At 55.5% G+C, this 18,213-nt stretch overlaps 1 protein-coding gene and 1 long non-coding RNA gene across 8 annotated transcripts; one reads left to right on the forward strand and one right to left on the reverse strand.

Moving 5' to 3' along the window:
- Positions 1 to 7,403: 7,403 nt before the first annotated feature.
- Positions 7,404 to 12,867, forward strand: LOC311623237. The gene is made up of 3 exons (XR_014795130.1): positions 7,404 to 7,880; positions 11,052 to 11,313; positions 11,397 to 12,867. It is a non-coding gene; the product is annotated as an uncharacterized lncRNA (long non-coding RNA).
- Positions 9,722 to 17,839, reverse strand: ZNF692 (zinc finger protein 692). 7 transcript variants are annotated; one of them, XM_084885184.1, is made up of 12 exons: positions 17,664 to 17,839; positions 17,111 to 17,303; positions 16,827 to 16,858; positions 16,259 to 16,522; positions 15,706 to 15,754; positions 15,492 to 15,617; positions 14,989 to 15,207; positions 14,826 to 14,903; positions 14,260 to 14,338; positions 12,875 to 12,989; positions 10,217 to 10,316; positions 9,722 to 10,129 (listed from the first exon to the last, which is right to left on the reverse strand). In XM_084885184.1, the coding sequence occupies exons 2-12, from the start codon at positions 17,290 to 17,292 to the stop codon at positions 9,868 to 9,870; spliced, it is 1,506 nt and encodes a 501-aa protein (XP_084741310.1). In that variant the 5' UTR covers positions 17,293 to 17,303; positions 17,664 to 17,839; the 3' UTR covers positions 9,722 to 9,867. The 7 variants fall into 7 exon arrangements, with proteins under 7 accessions (XP_084741310.1, XP_084741308.1, XP_084741313.1 ...); XM_084885182.1 differs by having other exon boundaries at positions 16,259 to 16,354; positions 17,664 to 17,790; XM_084885187.1 differs by having other exon boundaries at positions 10,217 to 10,264; positions 17,664 to 17,790.
- Between the last annotated feature and the right edge of the window lie 374 nt (positions 17,840 to 18,213).

Consider the following 18,213-nt stretch of genomic DNA (forward strand, 5'->3'; position numbering starts at 1 on the left):
GGCCTTGGGATGATTGCTTTGTAGTAAAGCCAAGTTATTAAAAAGCAAAGCAAGTAAACTTACTAAAGAAGCAAGGCAAGCCTGGCCAGTGTGGCTCTGTCAGCTGAGTGTCAGCCCCTGCCCGTCAGTTCGCTGGTGTGATTCCTCGTCAGAGCACATCCCCAGGTTATGGTTCTGACCCCTGGTTGGGATGCTTTGGGCAGCAGGTGATTGATGTCCTGCTCTCACACAGATGTTTTTCTCACCCTCTTTTTTCCTCTCTCAAATCAATAAATATATATAATTTCATTTAATTTTTTGTTAATCATCACCTGACGTTATTTTTTCCATTTATTTTTTAGAGAGAGTGGAAGAGAGGTGGAGAGACAGAGATAGAAACATCAATGTGAGACACATAGATTGGCTGCCTCCCACATGCACCCCAAACTGGGCTGGGATTGAGCTTGCAACTGAGGTACATGCCCTTGATGGGAATCGAACCTGGGACCCTTCTGAGCCAAACTGGCCAGGGAAATTAAAAAAAAAATTATTTTCAAAAGGAGAAAGGCAAGCAAGTCTATTTAAACTATAACTGGTGTAGAGTGCACATGGCTTCTTGGCTAGCCTGAAAAGCATGGTCTGTCTGGTGGGGATTCAATATTTTATACTTTCTGTCTATATGTTTTAAAATTCCTCTGCTGGATATCTTGAGACAGATTAACTCTTAAGGTCTCTCCTTTTATTTTGTTATGGCTTTGCTAGAATTTATGAGAAGTACCAGGTGATTTTGTCTTTTTTTTTCTAAGATATTACAGTTTTTTAAAAATATGTTTTTATTTATTTCAGAGAGGAAGAGAGAGATAGAAACATCAATGAGGAGAGAATCATTAATTGGCTGCCTCCTACATGCCCTCCACTGGGGATCGAGCCCACAACCTGGGAATTGAACTGTGACCTCCTAGTTCATAGATCGATGCTCAACCACTGAGCCACACCAGCCAGGCCCAGTAATTTTATCTTGACAAGTCCCAAAACTGTCGGCCTTCCTGTTTAAACAGTGAGATGAAAAACTGCACCTTTTTCATTCCTCCTTCCCAACTGCTGCCTTAGCAGTTCAGGGTGATTTATGCTATGCATTCTCTGGTTAGCTAGAAAGGACATTAAGATTCCTCCTCCCCGCTGAAACCAGTTTGGCTCAGTGGATAGAGTGTCCCTGGATTGATTCCACTCAAGGGCATGGTTGTGGGCACATCCCCAGGAGGGGGTGTGCAAGAGGCAGCTGATCGGTGATTCTCTCTCATCGATGTTTTTAACTCTCTATCCCTCTCCCTTCCTCTCTGTAAAAAATCAATAAAATATATAAATATATATATATATTTTTAAAAAATTCCTCCTCCCCTTCTCCTGCCCTTCCCTCTGCTTTTCTGCACTCTTTAGTTGGTAAGGAGAGGTTTTAAGCCTTTGTTCTCAAGATAAGGTCCTGCTGCAAACTAGCTGTGAACTGTTTGGCTTTGTTTAACTTTCTAGTTTCAGTTTCCCTATTCCACTTGCTTAGGAACTTTCCTAGCTTTTCATTACTGTAACACCCCCTCCCCACCCTAGCTGCCAGCTCTCTGTCTATGAGTCTGTCTCTATTTTGCTTGTTAGTTCATTTTGTTCATTAGATTCCACATGTGAGTGGCATCATATGGTACTTGTCTTTCTCTGACTGGCTTTTTCAGTTAGCATAAAACTCTCCAGTATAATGCTGTCACAAAGGGTAAGGTTTCCTTTTTTATGGCTGAGTAGTGTTCCCTCGCGTGAATGTACCACAGCTTTTTTATCCTCTCTCCTGCTGATGGACACTTGGGCTGCTTCCAGATCTTGGCTATTGTAAATAATGCTGCAGTGAACATAGGGATGCAAATATTCTCTCAAATTAACATAGAAACTACATTTTTATATGCTTGCATTTTTTCTATCATCATTCAAATATTTAATAAATATCACCATCAATTGCTAATTAAACATACTAAACATAGTTGATTAATGTATGGTGACAGGAAGCAGATCAATGTTTGTCTAGGGGAAAGGTGGGAGAGATTGCAAAATGGCACACAGAAACTTAAGGGTAGTGGATGTGTTCTCCATCTTGATTAAAGTGAGAATTTGATTTGTGTATACAGATGTCAGAACTTTTGAAATTGTACATTTCAGTATGTGAGATTCTGTATGTCCATTATACGTCAATAAAGCTGTTCTAAAAATGTTTGAAAATTTGCTCCCAGTAATACATACTATTAAATCTGCTAATAAATATTAATAAAAGGAACAGCCTGTATTACTAAAATCCCTGAATTATTTCTACCCTTGTAAAATCTGGAAGTACATTATTTTTCCAAATTGCTCATCTCATTTAGTAATAAAAACAGCAAACCACTTGCCCTTGCTGGTTTGGCTCAGTGAATAGAGTGCCAGCCTGCAGACCAAAGGGTCCTGGGTTTGATTCTGGTCAGGGCGGGTGCAGGATGCAACCAATTACCTTGATGTTTCTCTCTCTCTTTCCCTCTCACCCAAAATCAAAAGAAAAATATCCTCAGGTAAGGATTAACAAAAAACAGCAAACACTCAAGGCAGTGTTTATCTTTGCAGGAACAGTTCTGAATGGTTTATTTTTATCCATTTAATCCTCCAACAACCAATGGAGGTAATATTGTACCTCCACTTTACAATTGAGGAAATGGAGGAACATACTATTGGTAAAGGGTGACACCAGTCTTCGAACTCAATACACACCTTTAGCCACAATAACACACTGCATCAATTAAGCTTTATTAAAAAAGTATTTAAGATTATTTTTCCCCCAGCAGAATTTTGTGCTTCTTAGTGATGAAAGAGGGGAATCCTTGAATGACTGGGGAGATACAGAAGGGACCCCCAAATCCATATGGGGTGCTGGGGACCCTAAAACCTAGTGGAAGGCACATCAGGCACAAATTCCTTAGTGGTTCTAAGTGGAATCCCGGCTACTGTTGTGGGGTCGAACCCTGGGTTCAAAATAAGACCACCGGAGGCTGATGATTGATTAAAAAGCAGGCAAGGATTTATTGAAAAACTGGCCAGGACAACCATAAGAGCACCACACGCAGGTGGAGTCCACATAACTGCACCATTCCAGGTGTAGGCAGTCCTTTTAAAGGTCTAAACCACAAGAATTTTCCTTTGTTCTAAATTCTAAATTCTGAAGGCTGGGGTCAGCCCACAGGGTCGTTCCCAGTCACATCCTGCTGGACATTGGAATGTGGCCCTATCTTGCAATAGCAGATAAAATAGAAGCAGAGCACAGCGGTTAATCTCTAAAGGTTATCTACAGTTTCTACCCCTAAAGTTACTCAGTGGGAATCAATGAGTCAGTGGGAATCAATCTCCTATAGTTCTGGTCCCAGGCACAGGAAAATTGCCTTAGCCTCCAGGTCTCCACCTGGAAGCTGAGGTAACTACCCTATGTTTAAGCAGGCACAGAAGCCAGAATGGCAGGGTTAAAATTCAAACAGCAGTTTTTACCCAGGTATGGTTGCTACCATATTTCACTACAAACCCCAGCCATTGGAGATGGAGGAGCTCCCAAATTTAGAAGTATCCCCAAAGTCAAGAGAAAGCCAAATTATGGATGAGGTTGTGGTCTCAGGTTTTTGGGGTCCCCCAATTCCAGAGAAATAAGAAAAGCACATGGGGATCTCCTCATCTCCCAAAGCAGAAATGGGGTTTTCTGAGGGGCAGAGATGGAACACTGATTGAACTGTGGGCAGGGCTCCTTGGTGTAGAAGGCAGATATTGGTGGCTGGGGGCGGGGCCTAAGGCACAAGGTGGGTTGTGCTAAGTAGGCAGGCAGACAGCTCAGTCTGGGTGCCATGCAGGAGGTTTGGAGGCACTGTCTTTCACCCTTTGATGAGCCAGTAGACCACACAGCAATCCTAATTGAGACCCTGCACCCTGAGAGCCTTGTCTAGAACGTTGTAAACACCCATGCCATCCTGGACAGTCACCATTGTGCATTGCTTGTTGGGCAGGTACACTTTGACGGTGCCCACTGACCAGGACGGCTCAGCCCCATCAGCCGGGAGGCTCCATGGTGGCTCCATGGAGACTAGGATTTTGTCCAGAGGGACTGAGGCAGGGCCTGGCAGGTGCCAGGGGGCTCCTGTCAGGCTGCAGTGGCTGTCGCCCCTCCATCTTGAACCTGTCTTCTTGTTTCCAGTATTTAGGATTATGTAAAATATTTTTTAACAATGCAGTATATGTTAAGTTTATTTTTAAAAAAATATATATTTTATTGATTTTTTACAGAGAGGTAGGGAGAGAGATAGAGAGCTAGAAATGTCAATGAGAGAGAAACATCGACCAGCTGCCTCCTGCACACCCCCTACCGGGGATGTGCCCACAACCAATGTACATGCCCTTGACCGGAATCGAACCCGGGACCTTTCAGTCCGCAGACCGACGCTCTACCACTGAGCCAAACCAGCTTAGGTGCAGTATATGTTAACTTTAAATGTATCTACTTATGCCTGGAGCAGCTGGGTCTGGTGCGGCCAGGCCCGGAGCAGCGGCTGCCAGGCTGGGAGCGGCCAGGCCCAGAGTCGCCGGGTCAGTGCGGCCAGGCCCGGAGCAGCGGCTGCCAGGCTGGGAGCAGCCAGGCCCGGAGTGGCCGGGCCCAGAGCAGCTGGCACCAGAGCAGCCGGGTCAGGTGCGGCCAGGCCCGGAGCAGCAGCAGCCAAGTCCAGAGCAACTAGGTCGGGAGCGGCAGTGACCAGACCCGGAGCAGCTGGTTGTGGAACGAACCAGAGCAACAGAGGCCAGGCCCGGAGCAGCCAGGCCCGAAACAGCTCGCTCCTCGCCTGCCCCTGCCCCACGGCTGCCTCTCAGACATGGCTGGAAACTTTTGCGGGAACTTGAGGGTCTGCTGAATCAAGTGATGAAGGCCTAGATCTGGATGTGTTGAGTTAGTATAGCACTGGGGTGTTGATCTGTGAGTGCCTTGGGTGGGGCCTGGATGAGGCTGGGTGACCTATTTGGAAATGTCTTTTGTGTGAAGTGTATCCTTGGGCATGTGGAGGTATTATTGATATGAGAAAATGCTAAGTAACTGATTAACTATCTGAAAAGGGATTTACTATCGGGGAAAGGGAGGGAGGAAGAGACTGAACATAAACTGTGCACCTATGGATGAGGACAATGGGGGATGGGGAGGGGGCGGAGGGTGGGGGGGGGACCTGGTGGAGGGGGGAAGAAATGAGGAACCTTTGTAATAATATGAACAATAAAGATTGATTTAAATAAATAAATAAATAAATAAAAATAAAGACGCTACAAATTTGCATGAGATACTAGTATGATTTATACTACTGCTCTTAGTCTTTGGTTTCAATCATAAAAACTGATTTTTATCCTTACCTTGTATTTTACTTTGAAACTGATTTTTTGCTGAAGGTTGTTTCATAATTTTAAGCTCATTGTGAACCACTGATTCCTAGATGTGATTTGGAACATAATTTTTATCTATTGTAGCTTTCTTCTTTTTAAATCCTCACCTATGTTTTTATTGATTTTTATTTTTTTTAATATATTTTATTGAGTTTTTTTACAGAGAGGAAGAGAGAGGGATAGAAAGCTGGAAACATTGATGAGAGAGAAACATCGATCAGCTGCCTCTTGCACACCTCCTACTATAGATGTACACGCAACCAAGGTACATGCCCTTGACCAGAATTGAACCTGGTATCTTTCAGTCCGCAGGCTGATGCTCTATCCACTGAGCCAAACTGGTTTCGGCTATTTTTATTGATATTTAGAAAGAGAGAGTGAGATAAAGAGAAACATGGACAAGAGAGAGAAAAAAACAATCAGTTGTCTCCAGTACCTGCCCCTACCGGGACTAAACTCAAAACCTATGTGTGTGCCCTGATTGGGAATCAAACCTTTTAGTAGAAAGGGATGACACGCCAATCAAATGAGCCACCTCGCCAGTGCTAATGTAGCTTTCTTTATTTAAGTTATTAAGGACTAAAATTTCATCATTTAGGACTAGGAAGATGATTCTTTTGTGTTGAGATATATATATATATATATATATATATATATATATATATATATATATAAAACAACATATAGTTGATAGTATTATAGATGTCTCCCACTTCACCTCGTTCAGCCCCCCCCCCCCGCCCCCGCATCCCTCAGATCCCAGATCTTCACCACCCTATTGCCCTAGTCTATGGGCTATGCATATAAGTATGTAAGTTCTTTGGTTTATCTCTTCTCGTAAGAAGCTTCTATTTTAGCCCTAACCAGTTTGGCTCAGTGGATAGAGCATCGGCCTGTGGACTGAAAGGTTCCAGGTCTGATTCTGGTCAAGGTCATGTACCTTGGTTGCAGGCCCATCCCCAGTGCAGGAGGCAGCTGATCAATGCTTCTCTCTCATTAATGTTTCTAACTCTCTATCCCTCTCCCTTCCTCTCTGTAAAAAATCAATAAAATATATTTTTAAAGAAAAAAATAAATAAAAAAGAAGCTTCTATTTTAAAGAAAGCTGTTCTTTAAATATACTCTCAACAAATATTCTGTTTTTGTGCTATACCAGATTTATCTAGTTTACCTATATACTTTAATATAGCTCTCCACAGTTATTTCACCTGCATAAATAATAGCAGTCTCTGATGAAATCTGTATCCAAGACCTTGAAGTGGCAGCACACAGTAAGCAGCACAACCTCAAATAATTTTCTATTAAGAGTTGTTTAAATTAATTAAAAATACATTTAATCCCTGCGTTACATCCTTAAAATGAATGTTTTAAAAAAAACATATGTATTTTTAAATTGATTTCAGAAAGAAAGGGAGAGGAAGAAACATCAATGATGAGAGAATCATTGACTGGCTGCCTCCTGCACGCCCCCTACTGGGGATCAAGACCGAAACCCCAGTATGTGCCTTGACCAGGAATCCAACCATGACCTCCTGGTTCATAAGTCAATGCTCAACCATGGAGCCACACCTACCAGACTGAATGTATGTTATTGACGCAACTTGTAAGTTTGCCCTTGTTTTCCTCTTTTATTTCCTGAAATCAATTTTGATCTGGCTGTATAATGTTTGCAAGTTAAAGTTAATAAAAATAACCATTGCTTAAAAAGAGTAAAATCTGCTGAAGCCGGTTTGGCTCAGTGGTAGAGCGTCGGTCTGCGGACTGAAAGGTCCCAGGTTCGATTCCCGGCAAGGGCATGTACATTGGTTGCGGGCACATCCCCGGTGGGGGGTGTGCAAGAGGCAGCGGGTCGATGTTTCTCTCTCATCGATGTTTCTAGCTCTCTATCTCTTTCTCCCTTCCTCTCTGTAAAAAATCAATAAAATATATTTTAAAAAAAAAAGAGTAAAATCTAAAATTCAGGAGTTCATGAAATGTATGCATTCCTTCCTGGTCTCGTTATTCCAGAGGGTTAGGTTTCACTCTCTGTGCCTGGTTCTTTCACTGTTGGAAATGTGTCCGCTGATCTCTGTGGTCATGGGCAGCGTGGGAAGCGGCCGTTTATGGTGCGGGCACTGCAGTGGACCGCTAACACATGAGAACACCAGGGAACCGCACAGACGTGAGAACAGGAACCACCGGCTGTGAACTGCCTTCCTGCCGGGCGTTTGGGTGGTGGGGGCACCGGGAGGCTGCGCGTGCCCCCGGAGGACCGGGCGGCGCGCCCACTCCGCTGCGGCTGCGGAAGGTCGCTTGGTCGGCGCCGAGTCCCCAGCAGGAGCAGCGATTGGCTGCCGGGAGGAAGGCGGGCCTCTGGCCGGAGGCGGCGGGAGGAGCGCGCTCCTCCGCTCGGTTAGCGGCCCCGCGGGGCTGGGGGCTGAGCCGTCCGAGCAGCATCGGTGAGCCCCCTGGTCTCCGGCTGGCGGGGCCCGGCCCGCTGAGGCCACCGCGGGGAGCGGAGTTGAAGCGGGACCCCCAACTCAGAGGCACCTCCCTGCTCCCCAGTTGGGCGGCTGCGCTCGGGAGCCCCATCCCGCAGTCCGCGAGGGATTCCGGGGACGCTGACCGGCGCCGCGCTGTCCGGTGTGGGAAGAGCCGGCTGGCTACCCTGAGGGCCCTCTGGCGGAGGGCGACGTCAGCGCCCGCACCACAGAACGGCCGCTCCCCACGCAGCCCCAGGGACGCCCCAGAGGTCTGCGGACACGGGTTCCCAGCAGCGAAAGAACCAGGCAGTGCGAAAGCTGACAACCCGGAATCAGGCCAGGAAGGAATGCATAGTCATGGAGCCCTGACCTCAGCACTCCCCCAGCTCCTCCGTGGGCTCGCGTCTGCATTCATAGTGCATGTGCCGGGAGGGAGGGCGGGGGAGGCGCGCCCCGGGACCCCCGGCCGGCGCTGCGCCGAGAAGCACCTGCCCGACCACGTGCCGAGGGCGGCTAGTGCTCCGGCCGCAGCCGCTCTGGCCCATAACCATGCGGTGCCACTTCCACCCCCCAGGGCACCACAGCAGCCGCCCTCACCTACGCTGGGCAGGCAGGACAGCAAAAGCAGCGACTCTTGTGCCCCAGCTAAGGGAGCCTTGCTGAGAGGCACCCCTGGAGGCGGCTATGCAAACGCCAATATAGAGTCGCGGGGACTGCAGGCCAACTCACCAGGTGGGGCCTTTACTACCTGGCCCCCAGCCGAGCCCCACACCTACTTCCTTGTCAGTCCTCCTGTTCCTCTGGTGGGCGGGGGGCGGCGGTTAGGACAGCCCCCAGATGCTTGGGAGAGCCTGGGGACTGGGGTGTCCCACAGCCGCTGTGCTCCCGGGTGTTTTCTGTCTTCCCACTTGAGCTGTTTTCTCTGTCCCATCTGCTTTCCCCAGCCTGAGTGTCCTCTGCCTCTTCAGGTAATGCTCACAGATGTGGCCACTGTCACATCCCTCCTGCCCCTCCTGCCTCATGGTTCTCCTTAGCTACTAGCCTCCTTGGCCTTCTGACAGATGGGAAGTTTGCAGGCAGAAATGGCAGCAGAGTGAGCTTTCTTGAAAGACATCTGTCCATCAGAAGCGCAGCTGCTGTCTGAGTGATGGCCTCGGCCTGGCTGCCCTGTCCCAGATCCGGTGCTCAGGGCAGCATTCTCCAGCCAGGTGGGCAGCATTAGCCCTGGGGTCTAGGCTAAGGCCATGTGGTTCCCAAAGTCTGGCACAGCCAAGTGGCACACGTGAATCAAGCTCAGACTCCAGAGGCAACAGGGCAGGTGGACATTCCCTGGCCAGAAGGAAGAGGTATGTGTGTGTCTGGGTTCCGGATGCCAAGAGCCTCCTTTATCATCCCGAGGCCACTGCCTCTGCAGACCTGAGAAGTGACCTGAGAATCAGGCCCATTCCAAGTCGCAAGGCAGCTCAGCAATGCTGCATGCACAGCCCTCTTGATCTTGTGCTAGACGGCAAGGTTCTTCAGGCCTGGTTAACGGACAGAACACGGACCAGGGTCACGTACTGTATGCCTGCTGGTCCAGACCTCCAGAATGACCAGACTCTCCCTGTGGTCACACCTGCTCTGCTCCAGGGAGAGGGGGTGTGACAGTCCACAGGAAAGGGCTGCAAAGTGTCCAAGCAAACGGGGAAATCTGGGTCCTTAATGGGGCTGCAGAGAGGCACGGGGCTGGTGCCTGGGCTGCACCGGCAGAGTGCCTACAAAGGAAGCAGGATTCCTGCGCCTCCGGTGCAAAATCACTCTCTGACCACACGCCCACGTAAAATACTGAATTTATTCTGCCCTGTAGGAAGAACACCACTGCCTCCTGCCCTGGGGGCCGGGCCTGCTGGTGCCCTGCCTCCCCCTCAGCCTAGTTCCCAGGGACCAGGCGCTGGCCCTTCTCCTCCAGTCCCAGGGCCGCTGCTTAGGAAGCAGGGTCGGAGCCTGAGGACCCCGAGGGTGCAGGGGGGGGCCCCGGGGCGGGGCTCCGCGGGCTGGGCGGCTGTGGCGGGGCCGGCGGCGCTGGGTGGCTCTTGCTGCAGTGAGCGGCCACGCTGTCCGGCTTCTCGAAGCACTTGCCGCAGAGCTGGCAGGGGAAGCGCAGGGTGGCCGCGGTCTCGGCGTGCTTGCGCCGGTGCCAGTTCAGGGAGGCCTTCTGGCGGCAGGTGAACCCGCAGATCTCACACCTGTGCAGGGCCAGCAGAGGGGGGTCAGGGGCCTCGGCCCCGAGGCCTGAGTGTCCTGCCGGCCCCACCCCCAACACCCACACTCACTGCAGCGGCTTCTCTCCGGTGTGGATGCGCCGGTGGATGACCAGGTTGCTGCTGGTGCGGAAAGACCGGGCGCAGAATTCACAGATGTAGTCCCGGGTGTCTGCGGGGGCATGGGGACACCCCAGCATCCATCTCCAGGCTGTGGCCCCTCCTCAGCCCCTCCACCAGCCCCACAGGAGTACTGTCCCCACTCAGCCGACACATCACATCCGTCCTGGCCCCCAACAACGGCCTGTGGCTGTCAGCAATCCCCTCTGTTTTTTTTCCGGAACCTGCCCTTCCTGCCAGCTCCAAGCTTCTCAGGGGCCCTTTGGGCCTGCTGCAGCACCGCGTAACCCTGCCATCAGACCACACGCTGGCAGCCTCCGGCTCCGTTACTCCCCTGGGCGCCGTGCAATGCTGGCTCCAGGCCTCTCTCCAGTATCCTAGCGTCAGTTCGCTTCCCACTTGGCCAGCACTCAAGTCTGTTCCGTGACGTGACCTTCACTGACCTAGCAGCCCACCTTCTCAACCACCACTCCCAAGACATACCCCATTACCACAGTTTCAACCATCGAGTTCCAGCCACGGCCTGCCTACAACACCTGCCTTGTCACTGCGATAATCCAGTGACCCCAGGCTGCCAGCCCAGGGCCCAGCGCCGCCCCCAGTCCTGCCTTGCCAGCGCGGTTTCTAGGACAGCGTGTAGCCTTCCATCACTCACACCGTTCACCTGTCCCTCTCCCCCAGCTGTGGCTGCTGGGTTAAAAGCAATGCAGCATGAACACAACCCCTGGCCTGCCCTCGTATACTGAGGGGCAGACACCCTCCCCTCAGCCTCGTTCCTCCACCGCAGCTCTCCACGGCACCCATGCTCCGCACTGCCTGGTCAGCTCGCGCGGCCCTCTGGAGACCAGAGGCATGTTCAACCGCCCCCTCTCAGCAGCTCCATGCAGCATGAGCTTGAAGCCATCAATAAGAGTCAAGCCCAGACAGGAGGCTCACATCCTGCCCCAGATCACCAGCCAGAATGCTCTGTGCCACATACTGACTGCCTGCCGCCTGCTCCTCTGCGGCGCCTTCCAGCTGACCGGAGGTTGCCCCCCGCCGCCCACTCAGTAAGTCTTTCCTCTGAGGAATGGGTCCCGTTGTGAGTCCCAAGCTCTTGGCTAAGACCCCAATTCTCTGCTTGTTTTCTCAGCAATTCCCAGAGATGTTCACATTCACCGTCTCCACTTCCTTAGCTTCTTCCTGCCTGGAACTCCTCCGCTCGGGCTGTCATTCCCCTCGTCACCACCATCTAGTCCAGGACGGCCTCCCACTGCGGCTGTGACCTGCCCTCCCTCCCCCTCAGCCCTGGGCACCGCACAGGCCGCTCCCGACTCTGCTTGGTCCTTCAATGCCAGTTGCCTCGCCCGCCTCGCTGGCTCCTCTGCAGCTGCCTTTCCTTCCTGCCCGCTCGAGCCTCTTCACGCTCAGTCCTTCCGTGTGGGGTCACGCCACCCCAGCTCCAAAACCACCCACGTGCTTATGACAAACCTGCTTTTAACCCACACCCCAAACTCCGATTCACATGCTGATAGGTACCCCAGCCTTCCGGGGTCCCTATCGGTATGCCCAAATAAAATGTCCCTTTCCTACAGCCTGTGTCTGTTTCAGGAGGCCAGTACCTGCTGCCCGCTGCTCAGGCTGGAATCCTCCGAGCCCCGACTCCTCTCGCCCACCCATCCTGTGCTAATGTGTCCGTCCCCCGGCAGCCTCCCGGATCCACTCCATCAGCGTCCAGACCCATCCCTGCGCCCTGCACACCCTGCCTCCCCACTCCACGTGGCGGCCGCAGCTCTTTTTGTTTTTTTAATTCCTCACCCTAGGATATTTTTTCCATTGATTTTTAGGCAGAGTGGAAGGAAAAGGGAGAGACAGAGAGAAACACCGAGGGGACAGAGACACATCGATTAGTTGCCTCCCGCATGCCTCCGACCAGGACCTGGTGCCTGCAACCAAGATGTGTGCCCTTAACTGGAATCGAACCCGGGACCCTTCAGTCCACAGGCCGACGCTCTATCCACTGAGCCAAACTGACTAGGCCACAGCTCTCCTTTTAAAGTCAGCTGTGTCCCTTCCCTGCTCCAGACCCTGAGGTGGAATCCACCTCATCTGCCCAGGAGCCAAGCCACCCCATGGTAGTCTGGGCCCCACCACCGGTCTGTCTGCTCATCCTTCACGGCTGCTCGTAGAGGTGGACGCGTCTCCACTTCTCCTTTCTCTGAGGCCTTTGCTCAAAGCTCTTTCCCTTTCTACAAGAGCAACTCCCCCGCACGCCTCCCTCCCAGGCCTCACTCCGCCCTGCTCCGGGTCAGGGGGCGGACGGCATCGAGAGGCCTGCCTGCTTTCTCACTGAGGCTTCCAGCACCCACAGCAGGTACGTGCTCAACACACAGGGAGCTCTGCATGACGAGTGTGCGCGGCACCCAGTGAGACAGGGACCGCGGACGCTGAGGGGCCCGCAGGGGCGGCGAGGGGTCACAGGTGGGAAGGTAAACCCCAAGGGGAGGTGGCCGGCCACAGGAGGACACGGCAGACCCTCAGTGGCGGTAAGGGGGCCCAGGGGGAGATGAGGGGCCCAGGGGGTGCTGAAAGGATCCACAGGGGAAACGAGGAGGCGCTCCCCCCACTGACCACTGTGCAGCTTCACGTGCTCCTTCAGGTGCTTCTTGAAGTTGAAGGACTTCCCGCAGGCGGGCTCCGGGCAGGAGAAGGACTTCTGGTGGATGTGCTGGTACTTCTTGTGGTGCTGCGGGAGGAAGGGAGTGGGCCCTCAGGGAGACCGAGCCGGCCCACCGACGGGCTCCTCTGCCGGAAACCGCAGCACGGCTCACATCCCATCCCCACCACAGATCCCGACCACAGATCCCGACCACAGAGTGCCCTCATCTTGTTGTCGCCTGGACTTCTATGACCTCACCTCCTTGCCACAACTTCCCCCTGTACCGCCCAGCTCCCCACTGTGGCTGTGCTGTCTGCGGGGGGTGGACAGATCGCAGGGCACGACTGCCCTCTTCACTGTCAATATTCAAGTCCAGCATCACCGGACGGCCACCACGGACATATGCTATCCGGCTGGTTTTCTCTGACATGTTTGGACACACATACTCTCAACTCGGAATACTCTGAAAGGTAGTGTGATCTGCAAGCTTGACTTCCAGGTACTTCTGGAATACACTTCTCTTCTCGTGGGACCCAGGTCCACACCCGCTGCATTAAATCCCATGGGCTTCCCCCTCCAAGATCCCACATTCTTTTTTTTCTGATTTCATTTTATTTATTTTTTCCATCACTATTTATCCCCTCTATGCCCTCTTCCGCCTCCATCCACCCTCCTCCATACCCTCAGTCACCCCCTGCTGTCCAGCAGTGAGCTCTGAGTCAGCTGCCGCTGGGGCTGTTTCCGTGTCCTCGAACAGGCTCAGTGTCTGCCGGCCCTGCTCCATGTCCACAGCCCAGAGCTTCGCTTCCCCTGAGGACTCGCCCTCTCCTTGCTCCTGGAACACCCACTCACCAGCCCTGTGTGAGCCCTCCTCAGACCCCAGACCCTGCCGGAGGGCTCAGGCTGAGTGTAGGGGTGGGCCCTGCCCTCTCTGTGCCTCCAACTTCTGACTATGGGCCAAACCTGGAGACCCAGCACTATTACACACTCGCCGAGGAGCTTGGACAGCGTTTCAGCGTGTGTACCCTGGCTTCCTGGTTTGCAAAGTGGGAGCAGTATCAGCATCTGCTCCCTAAGGACGTTTCGAAGATCAAAAGATCAAGTGCTTGTAACAGTCACTCTCACCCAGAGGACCTGAGGATGACCGTCACTCCTGTGGTCGCTGGAGGCCATGCACCCAGCAGCAGTGGCAGTGGCAGTGTCCACGGCTGGGCTTTCTGCCTCCCCTGTCAGTCACCTGGCTTAGTGGTTAGTAACTGCGGGTGAGCTCTGCAAGTCCACCCCAGCCCCTTTCCCTGACTTCCGGTCCCCCCTCCCCGAGGCCACAGGAACCCAGCCTGTGCCTTCCCAGCCTCACGTTCAAATACTGCCGGTTGGAGAAGATCCTCCCGCAGCCAGGGTAGTCACAGGGCAGCAGCTCCTTTTTGGCAGCTTTCCTGGGGAGCAGAAGAGGGAGGAGCTGACTCCCGCGGGCTCTCCTCTCAGCCCCCCCTCCTCTCAGCCCCCTCCCTCCTCTCAGCCCCTCCCTCCTCTCAGCCCCTCCCTCCTCTCAGCCCCCTCCCTCCTCTCAGCCCCTCCCTCCTCTCAGCCCCCCTCCTCTCAGCCCCTCCCTCCTCTCAGCCCCCCCTCCTCTCAGCCCCCCCCTCTCAGCCCCTCCCTCCTCTCAGCCCCTCCCTCCTCTCAGCCCCCCCTCCTCTCAGCCCCTCCCTCCTCTCAGCCCCCCCTCCTCTCAGCCCCCTCCCTCCTCTCAGCCCCTCCCTCCTCTCAGCCCCTCCCTCCTCTCAGCCCCTCCCTCCTCTCAGCCCCCCCTCCTCTCAGCCCCCTCCCTCCTCTCAGCCCCTCCCTCCTCTCAGCCCCTCCCTCCTCTCAGCCCCTCCCTCCTCTCAGCCCCCCCCTCCTCTCAGCCCGCTCCCCGAGCCTTACCTAATTCTCTTGGGGCCAATCTGTGCACTGTCCTCATCCCAGGCTCCCGCCGGAGCAGACTGGACCTGGCTCCCAGGGCTACGAGCAGCAAAGAGGGAGGAGAGGCCTCGAGGAAGGGCCACGTCCCAGGACACCCCTGCCTCTGCCTCAGCCAAGCGGTTACCTGGCTGGGGGCTCGGTGTGCTGGGCCCCGTGAGGGGTCCGATGGAGCGCCGGCTCCCCCTCATCTTCCTCAGACAGAGGGGCTCCAGAACCCAGTGAGGGTGCTGAGGGCGGCGCAGCGGGCGGAGCGGGGGCGGCGGCCGGGGCCGGAGGGGGCTCTCCCTCCGTAAGGGCCTGGGTGGCAGGGGCAGGGTGTGGTCCGGGGGCATCTGGCTCACAACTGAGAGGAGGAGGAGGAGGAGGAGGACGTTAGCTCCCTGGGCCCTCAGCCACCACAGCCCCACCCCAGCCCCTAGGGAGCGGATCCCAAACTCAGAACAACTCCGCCCAGGCTTCTCCTCACACCTGCCTTCGGCCTTCCTTCTCCCGTGAAGCCTAGCTGAACCCCTTTCCACCCAACCCCACGCCTCCATTCCCTCTGCCTCTCCACCAAGTCTGCGAGCTCTGCGTCCCGGTCAGCGGCCCCGCCTCCTGCTCTGCTCAGGTCCCTCCGCCCCAACTTGCTTGTCTGAGGAGGAGCTGTAGGTCCACGGGCTGGCGTCGCTGAGCACCTCCTCTTCGCTCTCCTCTTCATCCTCCCCCTCGCCTGCTCCTGGAGGCCGGAAGGACTCGGGAGGGGGTCCCATTTCCCTGCAGGGACAGTGAGGGCAAGCCTGAGGTTCTGGCCCTCCCCCCTCCTGCCCACCCTTCCAGCCTGTCCCTCCTTCACCAGCCTCACCTGGGCAGCCTCGCCTCCTGAGGCCTCTCCTCATGTTCAGAATCCAAACCTGTTGGCACGGGTGGGTTAAGGGGTGAGCGCTAACTCTGGCTGGAGGGATGAGGGCAGGTGGACTCTAAGATCTGAATTCACGGGAGGGCTCTTAGGAAGGGGCAGAGGCTACTACAGTGGGAAAGGGTATTTTATTTTAAAGATGACACATTCACATGGTTAAGAAAAGCACACACAAGTATAAAAAGGTACACTGTGAAAATTTTCCTTCCAGTACTGCCCCCTAGTGGCCTAACTCTCCCCACAGGCAATCTGGTTTCCACCGCCCTTCCCAGAGAGATCTCTTTCTTTTAAAAGTGCTTCCTCCCCTTATTTTCCCACCAAAACACATGCTGAATATCCCATTACTTTCCTTTTTACACCTACAATATATTAAGGACATATTTCCTGGACACATGGTTTCCCCATTGAGAACAGATCGCTTTCAGAGCCAAAGGTCATGAGCTCCAGAGAGGGACACCCCTTTCCCTTCCTATTCTCCACAGCTCTCCTTCCCGCCTACCTGCGGGCTCCTGCCCACCCCTGGCCTCTGGGCGCCAGCTCCTCTGGGAAGCACTCGGCGGGAGGGCTGGCGTGGGCTCCGCTGGAGGCGTGGGGCCTGCGGAGGGGCCCCAGGAGAAGGTGTGGCCCGCTGAGCACTCCCACACAAGCCCACCATCGCGGCCCTCGGGCCCCCGCAGCCCAGGCAGCAGGCTGCACTCCTGGCTGTGGGCATGAGAGAGGAGCACCAGACACTGCAGACCCTGGGGGGGCAAAGGCTTAGGACCTAAAGGGGTGAAGGTGACAGTCAGAGCAAGCTGGGTCGCCCCCTATTCTCGCCCTTCTGAGAGCCACACCCAGAGAGCCCTGCCTGGCAGCCCTGTCCCTGGTCCCGTCCACCATTCTCAGCGCCCAGGCAGCGCGGTCCCGAGAAGCGGCTCCCTTCCCCAGTCTGCTCACCTAACTGCCCTGGCTCCCCGACGCCTAGCTCTTCCCAAACCCCCGCAGGGCTCCCTCCGGCCCAGGCCCTTAGGGGATCCTGGGTCCCTCTATGGCGCCTGAGCGCCTGCCCCCAGCCGCTGCCTACCCACCTGCACAGAGCACACAGCCCGGAGAGGTGTACCTGCCAGGGGGACAAGAGGCAGGTCAGGTCGGGCCCCAGTCAGACAAGTGTCCTCAGCCCAGGGCACTCACACACTTAGGGGGCAAGCTCTAAGGTTAGGCGATGGGGGAGAGGGGGGCGGGCAGGACGCTGGGAGGCCACCCATCACCCAGTCCATGCCACACCGCTGGGTGAGCGATGGGCCAGCACTGGGGTGAGGATGGGGGACTCTGGGTGCCCCCTCATCCCCCTCCGTCCCCGTGCAGCCCTAACCGGTCCAGCAGGAACTTGGCGAGCTGCGAGTGCAGGGAGAAGCCCAGCTGCTCCTTGAGGAGGCACCACTGCTCCATGTGGCCGCCCAGGCGGATGCGACACTTGCTGCGGCGCGCGTCCAGCTGCCGCCGCTTCTCCCGCCGCCTGCGGGAGGCGTCGGCCTCCGCCGGGGAGGCGGCCATGGGCCCGGGCCCTGCAAGGCGGAGGGCGCGCGTGGGCCGGCCGCCCCCGCCCCGCGCCCGCCGGCCTCCGCGGCCCCGGCGGGGGGCGGGCAGGCCCAAACCGCTGCCATAGCGCCCGCTGCAGTCGGCGGGAGGGCGGGGACCCGAGGGGCAGGAGCGGCGGGCGGGGCGTGCTTCTCCCGCGGGGAGCTCCTCCCGGAGGGGGCCGGGTGGGATGCAGCTTCAACGGCAGGGGCGCGTCCTGCGGGCGGGGGGCCGGGGGCCCGCCCCTCCCGGCCCCGGGCCGTCGCACCGAGCACGTAAGGCAAGCGGACCGGGCCCTGCACAGGCCATCCCAGGCCGCCTCGAGCGCCCGCCCGGCCCGGCCTTACCAGCTTCCACGGCGCCTGCGCCGCTGCCGAGCGCGGGCGGGACCGCGGTGGGAGGACGGGGCCCACCTTCCGCGCCCGTCGCCGTTTCTCCTTTAAAAGCAGCCCGGCTGTTGGCTCCTGAGTGGCCCCCGCGGGACGGGGCGGCCGCGGAGGAAGGGGCGGGCCCGCCGCGCGCCTGCGCACTGCCGCCCGCCGCCCAGCGCGCACGCGCGGAGTGCGGGGCGGGGCGGGGCCGGCGGAGGTTGGGGGTCTGTCTCTTCGTGGCGCGCACCTGCAGTGGGTTTCCAGAGGCTTGGGGAAGCGTGCTCGGACCCAGCCCTCCAGCCTGCACCCTCCCCCCCCCTCTTTATTCCTAGTTCGTCCTTCCGCTTCAGTCCCGCCTTCCTATGGCCACCAGCAAACGCGAGCTGCAGAACCAGCGGCCGTTCTTCCTACAATGGCCCGCGGAACTTTCCTGGCCGCCAAGCCACTGGCACGCGCTTCTCAAGGCCACTGGCGGTGGCCACGTGGAATCAGCTCTCTGACACGCCGCCCCTGGAGCAGCATCTGA

The sequence above is a fragment of the Pipistrellus hanaki genome (assembly GCF_964339955.1).
Source record: "Pipistrellus hanaki genome assembly, chromosome: 5".
Classification (NCBI taxonomy): Eukaryota; Metazoa; Chordata; class Mammalia; order Chiroptera; family Vespertilionidae; genus Pipistrellus; species Pipistrellus hanaki.